At 41.2% G+C, this 12,887-nt stretch overlaps 1 protein-coding gene across 6 annotated transcripts in view; it reads left to right on the top strand.

The window, feature by feature from the left end:
- OPHN1 (oligophrenin 1) overlaps window positions 1-11,455 on the top strand; it is a 517,756-nt gene extending 506,301 nt beyond the window's left edge. For all 6 annotated transcript variants that reach the window (XM_048213332.2, XM_057312198.1, XM_048213330.2 and 3 more), the window contains 2 exons: window positions 1,969-2,010; window positions 3,260-11,455. In XM_048213332.2, the coding sequence (XP_048069289.1) occupies window positions 1,969-2,002 (34 nt within the window). In that variant the 3' untranslated portion in view covers window positions 2,003-2,010; window positions 3,260-11,455. The remainder of the gene's footprint in view (window positions 1-1,968; window positions 2,011-3,259) is intronic.
- Window positions 11,456-12,887: the final 1,432 nt, after the last annotated feature.

The following is a 12,887-nucleotide window of genomic DNA, read 5'->3' as shown; positions in this document are numbered from 1 at the left end:
CCCCAAAAACAAATAATCCAGTTAAAAAATGGGCAGAAGACAGGAATAGTCATTTTTTTCAAAGAAGACATCCAGATGGCCAACAGGCACATGAAAAGATGCTCAACATCACTCATCAGGGAAATGGAAATCAAACCTACAATGCGATGCCAACTCACGTATGTCAGAATGGCTAAAATCAACAACACAAGAAACAACAGTTGTTGGTGAAGATGTGGAGAAAGGGGAGCCCTCTTGCACTATTGGTGGGAATGCTAACTGGTGCAGGCATGCTGGAAAACAGTATGGAGATAAAAATAGAACTTCACTATGATCCAGCAATTGCAGCACTAGGTATTTACTGAAAGAATAGAAAAATACTAATTCAAAGGGATACCTGCACCCTGGTGTTTATAGCAGCATTATCTACAGTAGCCAAAATATGGAAACAGCCCATGTCCGACCGATGACTGGATAAAGAAGAGGTTGTGAGCGTCACACACACACACACACACACACACACACACACACACAGAGGCATATTAGCCATTAAAAGGAATGAAATCTTGCCATTTGCAACTACTTGGGTGGAGGTAGAGAGTATTATGCTAAGTGAAATAAGTCAGTCAGAGAAAGACAAATACCATATAATTTTACTCATATGTGGAATTTAAGAAACAAAACAAATGAGCAAAGGGGAAAAAATGGAGAGAGAGAGACAAACCAAGTAACACAATCTTAATTATAGAGAACAAACATGTTTACTAGAAGAGAAGGGGTTGGGGGTGGGGTTTATGTGGTGGGCATAAGGAGGGCACTTGTGATCGGCACAGGGCATTGTATGGAAGTGTCGAATTACTCTATTGTACGCCTGAAACTATTATTACACTGTATGTTCACTAACTGGAATTTAAATAAAACTTAAATAAGGGAGGAAATGTCCAGTAGGTAACTGCAACTTTGAATAGTAGTTGGGGTTGAACCCACAGAGATTTAAGGGTAGAACTGTTGAGTACTGCCACTGTGCAACTCCATGGGGCATTTACATTTACCACAATATTAATAGTGGCCCTTTGGTGGATTCTCAGTATTTCGTGGTGATTTAAACCATGAATAGAAATAAGATCACTCAGGAAGTGAGTATAAATAGACTTAGGAAAGAAGTAAAAAAACAATGCTATGGAAATAGCCCTGGGACCAGCTATTTTCTGGGATGTTCTGGGAACACTCTACAGGGCTTCATTCTTTAGGATTATCTCTTTCCTCCAGCTCTTCCCAGACAAGACTAATATAGTACTGATAGTACTATATATAGTACTATATATAGTAGTATATTCAGTACAATATAGTACTGAAGCACATCAAGAAGCTGGAGAAAGCTGGTTTGATCCCTAAGGCAAAGGATGATTCACGTTTTGCATGACATTTGCCCTTCCACCTTGCCCTTCTCCCTATGAGAGATAATCACAGAATATAGTCTTTGGGCCAATTTCTCTGAGCTCCACTAGCCTCCCATAGTCTAACACTCAAAGGATTGTTCTGACACCTGAGATATTTCTTTGTATCTCGGTTACGGGGCTTTCTAAATCTGCCAGAGAGGTAGCCCAACTTATAAGCATAGATCTAGATGTTTTGAAACATTTGGATGGAATAATTTCCCTTTTTTCTTTTTTTTTAAAGATTTTATTTATTTATTTGAGAGAGAGAGATAGCGAGAGATAGAGCATGAGCAAGGGAGAGAGGAAGAAGCAGGCTCCCTGCTCAGCTGAGCAGGGAGCCTGACTCGGGGCTCAATCCCAGGACCCTGGGATCATGACCTGAACCGAAGGCAGATGCTTAACCAACTGAGCCACCCAGGCACCCCTCACTTCCTATTTTTCAAATGGGCTCTTTGACACTGGCCTGGAAGAGTAACCCATCCCCTTGCTTTGCCTTTCCCGTTCTGATTTCTAGAGTCTTAGTGAAATGTTTTTCCTCCTTTACCCACAGTTCTCAAGGCAGAGTTCCTGGAGATGAGAGTTGAGGCCTCTGGTATGTAGTCTCCACTCCTGATTACAGAACCTTGTAACACGTAAGCCTTTATGGGATCTGAGATTTTGAGGACTAAAATATCTTGTGGTTCCAGAGGGTAGGAACACCCTCAATGTCTCAGTTCATTAACCTATAATTATGTGACCCTTAAACTTACTGCCTTCCAATTCTGAGGTTCCCTGTGTTTTTAAGTTTCCTTCCTCTTTCCTTTCTTTCTCCCTCAACCAAATTACAGTGTAGTTTTACAAGTTGCCTTTGGATAAAGTTCATTAGGAATCCTAGACTGTGACATTTGTGGCAAGTACGTTTCGTTCTCTTAGCCTCAAATTCCCAATTTGTAAAATTAAAAGTTTGGAACCCTCTAACTCTGACACCCTTTGGGTCTATAAGAAAATCAGTAACCTCGCTTTTGGTATTATAGCAAGTACCATGAGTCCACTTCAGTATCATGTAGGGACTTCACACCTTCAGACCAAATCACTATTCAAGTCTTACCTCCCCCCACCCGAACCTTTATCCTTAGTCCTTTATATTTGTTTAATGCAAAGTACTTTCACGTCCATTATTTCATTTGATCCATATCATATGCCAGAATAAGGAGGATAATATGTATTTTAACTTAGCAATAAAGGAACTGAGGTTCAGAGGGGATAAGTTAACTTGTTAAGGTCACAGGAGCCACAAAGATCATACAATTTTTTTTTCTCTACCTAGGAGTTATAATTGTTTGTCTATCAGATTGCTGGCAAGCCTAGGTCTGACATGAACCAATATACACATAAATGAGATCTGGGTATCTGGAGGAAAGCTCTCCATTTGTTCCCCAGCTTTCCTTTACTTCCTATCACTGCCAGTCCTCAGAGGTCCATGGGTCGGTAAGCTTTTCCTTATCATCCCTCATGGAAGTGAAGTCCCAGAAAAGAAATCTGTAGTCAGTATAGGGCCATAAAGGCAGTGGCTACATTGTAGGTAGATAGTCTCAAAGGTATCAGGCTTCATCTTCTATAGACTTTTGGGGGATTAGAGTTGAAGTCAAATGCACAGTTTCCAGCCCTGATTATAGCACCATCTTAGGCCTGTTTCATGGCATCTGAGTCATAAGGGCCTTTTCCTAGCCAGCTTCTGTTGCTCAGAAGATTAGCTACCAGTTATCTGATTAGCTATCTACCAAGAGAGGCCTCACTTCTCAATGGCTGATAAGTACTTGACCAGTCTTAGCTAATTACCTACTCTCTTCTTTCCTTTTCAGGTTTTAAAATCCTTGGCCTCAGGGGACCCTTCACAGGTTCTGGAAGGGTCTTCTTCAAACTCTTCTGTGCTGAGTCATTTTGTGCTGAAGAGAGCAGCTCCTTCCTGGCCCTGCACCTTCAGGCTCTAGGATGCTATAAAATAAGGGGTACATATCTTAGACACAGGTTTATTTCTCTTATGTATTCTGTCTTCATTCCCTCAGAAGGTCTATGTTGAGCTCCTATAGGATTGTGAATGGCTGAACTCCCTCAAGCCAGACTGCAGAAACCAAGCTGTTTACTGACCTGAGTCGAAGAAAGGAGCTTAGTTTTCAACTCTCCTCTGATTTTCCTGTCTCCTCAAAAGACCATCAGACTCTGAAATATTTGGGAGTAAAGACTGATCTCAGAGGTCTTACCCTGAAGTAAAAGCTACTTGAGTTGGAGCCATTGTTTACCTTGGAAGTAGAAGAGTAGGAATGTTTGCCAAACATTGGAGAATCTTAACATTGTCTCTTACTGAGGATAATGACCCTGGTACCAGGTTGGAGCTCTGGCACTGCAGTATATTGCCAAGAACCTGTCTGCTCCTATTGGGCCAGACAGCATGGGTGATACCAACCACAACTTCATGTGAACTCAGGACGGCGGCCTTTCTGTTTTTGCATACAACCACTTAGGACAAATCTGCAAGGAATATTTTGCATGTTGAAGCCTAGGTCTGTTTGAATTATTTTTCCTCCTATTTTTTTTCCTGACAGCTTCATTTCTAAACAATCAAGAATGAAAACAGTTCTTTAAAAAAGGCAGACTGTATTTGTCCTGCAGAAGTTCCATTTTTGGGTCAAATACTGGGAAAAAATGTTAAGATGGATTGAGGCCAGGCAGCTGGCACTGTTGCTTCATGTTTGCCTTCTGCAGATAAGCTCTTTTATCTCCTCCAAGAAACAACTCCTAACCCAGTGTCCCTCAATTCAGAAACTCCATGAAGCTTCTGAAATGGTATGCAGAATTCCATGACAATGTGCCTTTTCTGGGGAGATGGTCCATGACATTCTACTGAATTTCAAATGGGCCTGTGACCCAATAAAGGTTAAGAACCACAGCACTTGAGATAAAAGACTCTTTACAACCCATAAAGTATTTGATTGGAAGGGCCTTCCAAAATTATTTAGTCTAACTGCCTACTTTACTATTGGAGAAACTGAGGCAAGTTATCAGCCATGCCTAAACAAGTTCATAGGTCCTTGGCCTCCTGTACAAGTTTCTTTCCATTATACACTTGTCTAACAAGGGGCCTTATGATGGGTGGCTTTAGTGGTCATCATTTTGAGTGTTTGGCTTTTACCCTCTTTCTTGAGCCTCCCATATTTATCATCAGGTGGAAACTTTCATACATAATGTCCTGGTGCTCCATTTGCCATCTTAGTCATTGGAAAGGAACTAAAACACAACTGGTATAGGGACTTAGAAATCTGAGTAGACATTTCTGATTCTTGTTTATTGATGGGAAGCTGCTGGAGAAAGTGTCACTGCTTGTGTTCCCATGCTCTCTGGGCCATAACCTGTCTTTAGGGTCTGTGTAATTATAACATGGCCAAGTGTGAGAAAAAGGACCTTCCTACTTGGACCCTTCTAGCAAGACCCTGACTACGGAACTGAGAGAGAAGCATAGACATGGGTGGAGGAAGGAGAAGGAGAGGAGAAAGGAGACGGAGATGGAGGAAGGGGAAGAGAGAGAGAATACACCCATGCCCTAACCAACTCTGAGATGCCTTTTAAACAGTGCTACTGAAAGATGATACCCACATTCAAGACTGAACTCAACATGACCCATTGGTGAATTAGTTGACATGTAGGCCTTTGTGGAAGTAATTGAGTGGAAACTTGATACTATTCCCAATAAAGACATGCCTAGATGACCACATAAAACTCTCTCAGCTCTAGTCAGTCTCAAAGGCCAAGTTAATGAGAACCAGGAGCAAGAGAGCCAAGTGACCACCATTCTACCTGAAGCTCACCCGCAAAGGAAGTTGCTGTGAGACTGCTGGCCTCACCCAGGAAGTGCTTGTTGAGCCCTGTTCTCAGAGCTGTGGCCTCTCTGCTTGCTCTGCCCCATTAGATAACTAATTAAAGCAAGTAAGTGTATAGATTTTGGCCAGAGAAGCCATAGCCAATGGGGCCTAAGTACATTTGAAGATGGTAGGGACATCATTTCACTCTTGTTTTCTTGGGGGAGGAGATCCCATAATCACCACTACAAATATTGAAAGATTATTGAGAATCAGAGAAAGCCACTGCAGTCCGAGTTGAATAGATGTCCCAGAAATGTGACCATGAGATTGCTGTGTGTTTTATGGGACATGGATCAAGATCCTGGCCTAGAAAGTTGAGACCACCAGTCTGGCTGGAGACCAGGAAGCAGTAGCTGGATAGCTCTGCTCCTGCCCTGGGCTATACGCAAGGAATGCCCAAAAATGAACCTCAGTGCCTCCCTGTTTTGCACTCTAATTTAAAGAGCAAAAGTTTCTGTGGTGAGGCACACTGTCATGGAATGAGACTGGCTTGGCCCAGGCTTGTTGGGTGGATGGTCATTCAGAAGAGGCTATGGGAATGGGGTGATAATTGAAGAGTGACAACTATAGGAAAATACCTGCGTACCTTGGCCAGCAGATTAGAGAAACTGGCAATGGATGAACCATAAATCTTGAACTGACAGTGGTAACATTTATTAAGCACCTCAGTTCTAAGTGCTTCATATACGTAATCTCTTTTGTCCTTACAACAATCATGCAGGTAGATGCTATTCCCTCATTTTACAGATGAAAGAATTATGGTCCCGGAGGATAAAGTCACTGGCTCAAGGTCTCACAGAAAGTAAATAACAGGACTGTGATTCGAATCCAGGCCTCTCTGACTCTGTACCCCAGGCTGTTTTCTCTTTGCTGCACAGAGTCTACATTACTGAAAATGGATGACTCTGTTTCTGCCTAATAAAATATTTAAAAATCAAGCATTTGAAGGGAAGTAGGGGATGAAGGTTTAGTTTACAGGGAAACAAAAACTGGACTGGAAGAGATTTGTGAGTTGGGCTGTCTCCTCACCTTCCATATACCCATTTGGTAATGTTTTAAAAAGGATCATTCAATTTTACTTCATGAAATGAAGGATTTATTTTTTAGATGGTAGTTACTAAGTCTTTGGCTTAGCTGTTTTTCAAAGAAAAAAGGGTCCTTGTATGTGTCTATGTATTTTACCAAGGTTGTAGCATGTGTATTTTCAGTCCAAGAGACTGAAGACATCCACACATACAGTTTGAGAAGGAAAAAAGGTATTGGTGCCTCTCTGGTACTTAATGCCTTGGGGTCAAATCTTCACAAGGTTTTTTGTGGTGATAACAAAAGTTAAGAGATGATTTAGAATAAGAAGTATTATTGAAGTTTTTGCTTAAAAAAAGGTGGGAAGTTTGTCCAGCCACAGGGTGGGGGTGTGAAACTCAGCATCCAACTTTAGTAATAAAACAACATCATAATGAAATACTCTAGTATTTCTAAAATAATTGGTTTTCAAGGGGAAGTATCCTTCCCTTTTCTAGAAGTTCCTTGATTATGTAACAGCTAGAATATAAAGTAGTGGAGGAAGATGTATCTCTGTGACCAGAAAAAAAAAATGCTTTCAAAAGAAGGTAGATCAATGATAGTAGTTTTAAAGTAGCTGCAAGCAAGTGGACTTGACACACTGCAAGCTCCAAAAGCTTCAGGAGCATTTAAAAATTGTGGAGAGAAGCAAGATACCTTGAAGAGATGCTTTTGATGAAGAAAAGCCTTCATTTTCACCGGGAAAAGAAGTACTTGATACCAAGAACATTAATAGATGTTAGAAAGACTGGCTATGGGAAATATATATGTGACATCAGACAAAAGAAAGAGATCCTGGGGCCCATTCATGTGACTTTCATTAAAATATGCAGACTGTCCGGTATTGATGGCGTCCATCTGCAGTTTTTTTTAATTTTATTTAAATTCAAGTTAGTTAGCATATAGTATATTATACGTTTCAGAGGTAGAATTTAGTGATTTATCAGTTGCATATATCCAGCTGCAGTTTTTTCATGGAAACAATCTTTAAGCATATTAGACATGATGATGGAGGCGCCATGCACCTCTCATGTCATCTTTTGCAGTTCTAAGGAAACCCAGGCCAGAATCTTTTTTATAACCAGGACTCTCAATCTATAGTCTACTTTGCATTAAACCCTTGTCATTTCCTCAGCCCTCACAACATCACTGCATGATGGGTAATAGCCCCATTTTACAGATAAGGAAAGTCTCATCTGGGAGATGAGAAGTGATTTTGCTCAAGGGTTAATAAAAATTTAGGACTGGAAGCTACAGAGGCCTTACTGTTTCTAATACATCACACTACCCCCTTAGTAGTAAAGGAATCCTGATGGTAAATAGAGAAGATGCTTAGAAATGAGACCGTTGGAAACAATATCTACAAGTCTTGCTGCTCCAAATGTGGTCCATCATCCCCCTTAGCATCATCATTACCTGGGAGCTTGTTAGAAGCAGATTCTTGAGCACCACCACAGACATTTGTAATCAGAACCTTTATTTTAATAAGATCTCTATATTTCTGTGCACATTAAAGTCTGATAAACACTGATATAAGGCATTTGAAACAAAAAAGCAGGTTGAGCAAGGAGACCTTTTCGTGAGGCAAAGACCAAAAATGGTGGATAAGGCCAATATGGTTGTTGGGAGTGTTTACAAAGATTGTGTCCATAGCTGACTGCTTCTTAGAGTGATTTGTACATGGCCTTGTATTTTGATAGCATGTCAGTGAAGTTTCTCCACTTCAGAGAATAGTGAAATGAGCCTAGGGAAAAAGACTGAAAATTACTTGATTTTCAAATCTTTGCCTACTAAAAGCAGTGGAAGGGTGACATGCGGCAGTGGAAAGAACTCCTTTCAGAAGCCCTGGGGGTTCTAGATTTGCCTATGTCACTGACTCTCTTTAATGCTCAGCAAGTACCTCCCTCTCTCTAGGTCTCAAATTGTCTTTATTTTTTTTAAATTTAAATTCAGTTAGCCAACATAGATTGTATCATTGGTTTTTGATGTAGAGTTCAATGGTTCATTAGTTGCATATAATACCCAGAGCTCATCACATCACGTGCCCTCCTTAATGCCCATCATCCAGTTACTCCATCCCCCCCCCCACTCCCTTCTGTAACCCTCAGTTTGTTTCCCGGAGTCAAGAGTCTCTCATGGTTTGTCTCCCTCTCTGATTTCTTCCTGTTCAGTTTTCCCTCCCTTCCTGTATTATCCTCTGTGCTATTTCTTATATCCCACATTGAGTGTCTTTAAACAGGATAGTCTCAAAGTTCCTTTTAAGTTTTGGTGTTCTGTTATTCTCAGCTGTGGGTTTTGCTACAGATTACATTTAATTAAAACGTGGACAAATCTATAGGTTGTTGTCTGGCCCTAACTTAGCATCCTCAGTTCACATAAGAAGGGGTATTCTGGGAGGAAATCTCAGTCATTACAAAATAACATTAATGGGAACTGCCAGGAACTGAAAGGGGCATGACTAGTTAACCAGCTTGAAATTGGCTAGGAAAATTTTAAATTTGAAAACTTGGAAATTTGAGAATCAAATGCTTCAAACCACATACTTGGGATTCAACTCCTATATCCTAAATAGAGCTTACTTTGCATGATTTAATAAAACAAACTGCTCTGACTTGGGCTTTTAGGGGATAGTTTATTGGGGGTAGGCAGGGCATATAAAAAGGAGAGAACTTCCATTTATCCCCCATCTGCTGCTCATCTCTCCAGGTGATTCTGATGCCTATTAGCTGAAGACAACTAGCTATAATATAACCTCTTAAAATGGAAAAAACAGACCCAGAGAGGAGAAGGGACTTGTCTAAGGCCACATGCCAGAGACAATGGCAGAAAACAGGCGATCATAGTTCAACTCTACTTTCTTTGGGTGACTAGTTTACCCAAATCATATCTGCTTCTAGCAGCAGAACACACACTGGGGAGGACTAATAGACCCTACACCTGGGTATTTTGTCCCCATCACATGTTTACAGTTGTTGCTTCAGTCAAACCTCACACAGCCATATCATCTAGGTAGAGCAGAGATGATTACTCTCATTTTATTGAGGCTGAGAGATGTGACACAACGTGACTAAGGACATGCAAGTAGTAAATAAACTTGGACCTAGGTTTTCTGATTTCATCAAGACGTTTTGCCCCATTTGACAGATGTACAAATTGAGGCTCAGAGCATTGTATTAGTTTTCTGTTGCTGCTGTAACAAATGACTACAAATTGAGCAGCTTATAACAACATCCATTTATTCTCTCACAGTTTCTGTAGGTCACAAGTTCAGCATAGTGTGGCTGGATTCTCTTCTTAGGGTATCACTGAACTAAAATCAAGATAACAGCTGGGGTTGTGGTTGTCATTTGGGGCTCAGAATCTTCTTCCAAGCTCACTGATTATTGGCAGAATTCAGTTCCTTGTTGTTACATAACTGAGGTCATCAATTTTTTGGACATGTGCCCATCTCCATAGTCAAGCTAACAATGGCATGTCAAATCCTTCTGCTTCTCCTTTTGCATCTCTCTGACTTCCTCTTTTACCTCTGCTGTTAAGGGCTTAAATCTTTTATTGGAGTGATTTCATTGGGCCCACACAGATAATTCAGGATAGTCTCCCTATTTTAAAGTCAGTAGGACAATCACATTTCAGCATCTCTTTTACCATATAATTACAGTTCTAAAGATTAAGACATAAAATATTATTGGGGGTCATAATGTTGCTTAACATTGAAGCAGCTACCTACAGAAGCTCTGCCTTTCACTATAAAGACACATGGTTGTCAAGATCTTTATCCTGGGGAAGAAAAAAATTACCATTTGCATCCCACTTAGATGAGCAGTTTGAAACTCTGATGCTGTTCAACTTCTCCCATCTCTCAGATTCACTCAGACACAATTGGGCAACACATCACAGAATGTGGTAGCTGGAGTGCAAGGGGGGCTCTTTGGAAGCTGATGGTGTTCCTAGACGGCACCTTGATGCTGGTGAACAATTCTTTAACTAGTCTCATTCTGTCTAGGACAGGGGGAAGCAGCTTCCCCAAAGGCCCAAATGAAATATGTACTTCCCATATAACTTGACCAGAAGGGCTAACGCTTACATAGCATACACCGTATGCCAAATATGTCTTTATGTGCTTTTAAATGCATTTATTGAATTTGTCCTGATATTTCTATGAGATAAGTAGTGGTAATAACTCCGTTTTATAGATGAGAAAACTAAGGCACAGAATGGTTATGCCATTTGTCCAAGTTCTCAGAGCCAGGAAATGGTGAATTCCTCTGTGGCTAATCAGACAGAGAAAATTCTCCTAGAGGAGACATCGAGGCCAAATTCATTTAAAAGTCCCTTGCACTTTTGATTCTCTAAGCTTACCCTCAGGGTCCTGGAATTCTGGGAACCCAAGTGAGCACAGCTGAACTTTCTGAAAGAGTATGTTAAATTTAGACTTAGTGGGTTTTACGGAGCCAATGGATTACAAAGTGAAGGTTCCCAATCTTTTCTCAGAGGCTGGAGGAAAAGGAGACTGTCAGTCCATGTGAATGAGGTCAAGATGGGTTGGCCCAAGGAATGTTCTCTCCGGAGTAGAATTTCCACTTGGTGCCTCCACGTGAGATAGATCTCCCTGTTTTGGTGGATGTTGAAGTTGTACTACTTTCTGTGACTCTCTGTGAAGCCTATTTCATGAAGGCCCAAGCCCTCAGAATGCCCAAAAAGAGGTACCTAAAATTAAGCCTGCAAAAGAGGGCTTTCCTGGTCCTGGAGAACAAAACTAGGCAGTGGTCTTCTCTATACTGGCCCTTTCCCAGCCCTTGGCAAGCCTGTGGGAACTGAGTTTACACAAGTGTCGTCACACCTGGATTTACTCCTCTGGCTTCTGCTTCCTTAGCTACTCCCATCTAGGTCCCATGATGCTACCAACCTATTGTATTTCCCAGACCCATTAAGATATGAGGTAGGTGGGGTATGAACAACCTCAGTCCAAACTTGCTCACCTTTTCTCCAACCCTACTATCATCCTGCAGGACTCAGAATTCTGTCTCCCTTATTGAGCTAAGATCTACAAGGACTCAATAAAGACTGATTTCCTCTGTTGCTCCCTGTGTCTTCTTTGCTAGCCATTGCAGATCAGATCTTGGCCTCTAATTCCTGTGGAAAGAATTTAAAATACTATTATCTATATTCATGCCTCAATCACCATGGGCAAGTTATTTCACCCTAGTAACTGTGGTTGGCCCTTAAGGAATGCTCAATTAATATTAACCATAGTCATAAAAATAGTAACCAGAAGTAGTCGTAGAAGAAGTGGTGGTGGTGGTGGTGGTGGTGGTGGTGGTGGTGGTGGTGGTAACAGCAGCTGCCTCAGTTGCTATCCAGGAATAGAATCTTTCCTATACCCATTCAGAGCTGGTGGATCATGCTCTGTCATTCAAGATCTTCCCAAATGTTATCTGCCACTGGATTCTTAGATTCTTCAATGAGTGTAACCTGTTTGGTTGGAAACTATTATCTCCTTGTAACTAGCCATCCTGACCCCTACTAACCTATCTATGTTATTCCCATAACTGGCTCGGCTCCTCCCATACTTGTTCTCTCATACAGAAGTTTCATGCCAAAAAGAGTCCCAACTACTCTGCCCTGTGCAGTTGCCAACAGTCAGATCTGGAGGATTTCTATGCCTTGAGGTCTGATTGGTGCTTTTTCTTCCTATGACAATTAAGCTCCTGGTGATGTGGCTGAGGTACCTCCATCTTTTGAGAACCCCTTGGGATATTTTGGAGAGCAGCTATCTTCCCACTTTCCCTTATTTTCTCTTACTCTCCCTCCTACATTGTTTAATCCTACTGTCATTAAAATTGTGCTTATGGTACTTCCACAAAATCACTCAGTGAAAGGGTGGACAAATCCTACAGGTAAGATAGAAAGAAGCCCTATCCTGCCACTGGATGATTTCACACTTAATTGTAAATTAATCCTGGGCTCTTGGCTGTCCAGGTGTATTTATGTCCAGAAAAATATCACATTATTTTCACTGTAATGAATAAGACATCACAAATTTGTTAGGAAATGGGTCTAAAGAGTTTTTAAATAAACTTAAAGAGCTTTGGGAAAGAAGCAGAGTCAGCCAAGTAGCCAGGCCAATCCTGCTGTGACAAAGGGAGAAAAGGACTCAGCCCTGACCACAAATATATAGGTTATGAGAATCCGATCCAGAACCTTTATATAATTTGTGCCTCTAGAATTCAGGTCATTGGGAGTTGAGACAAGGCCCACAGTGGAGTTAGGGGTCCCCTGAGACTAAGGAAAGGAAATAAACATTGTGCCAAGCGTGAAGTGGGAGAGGCCTGAATCCTTGCGTCTTTCTAGGGGATCTGGCTAAGTGTTAGGGTGGTAACTGGGTGAAAAAAGAGTACTACCACCTGGCAGGCACATCACATACACTGTATGTACATTATCTCATTTAAGCCTCTCCAATACTTAATTTTAGTCCCATTTTACAGATCAAGAGACTGAGATCCAGAAAAAT

Source organism: Ursus arctos, chromosome X, assembly GCF_023065955.2.
Source record: "Ursus arctos isolate Adak ecotype North America chromosome X, UrsArc2.0, whole genome shotgun sequence".
NCBI classification, from domain to species: Eukaryota; Metazoa; Chordata; class Mammalia; order Carnivora; family Ursidae; genus Ursus; species Ursus arctos.
This window is presented reverse-complemented; position numbering and strand designations above follow the sequence as displayed.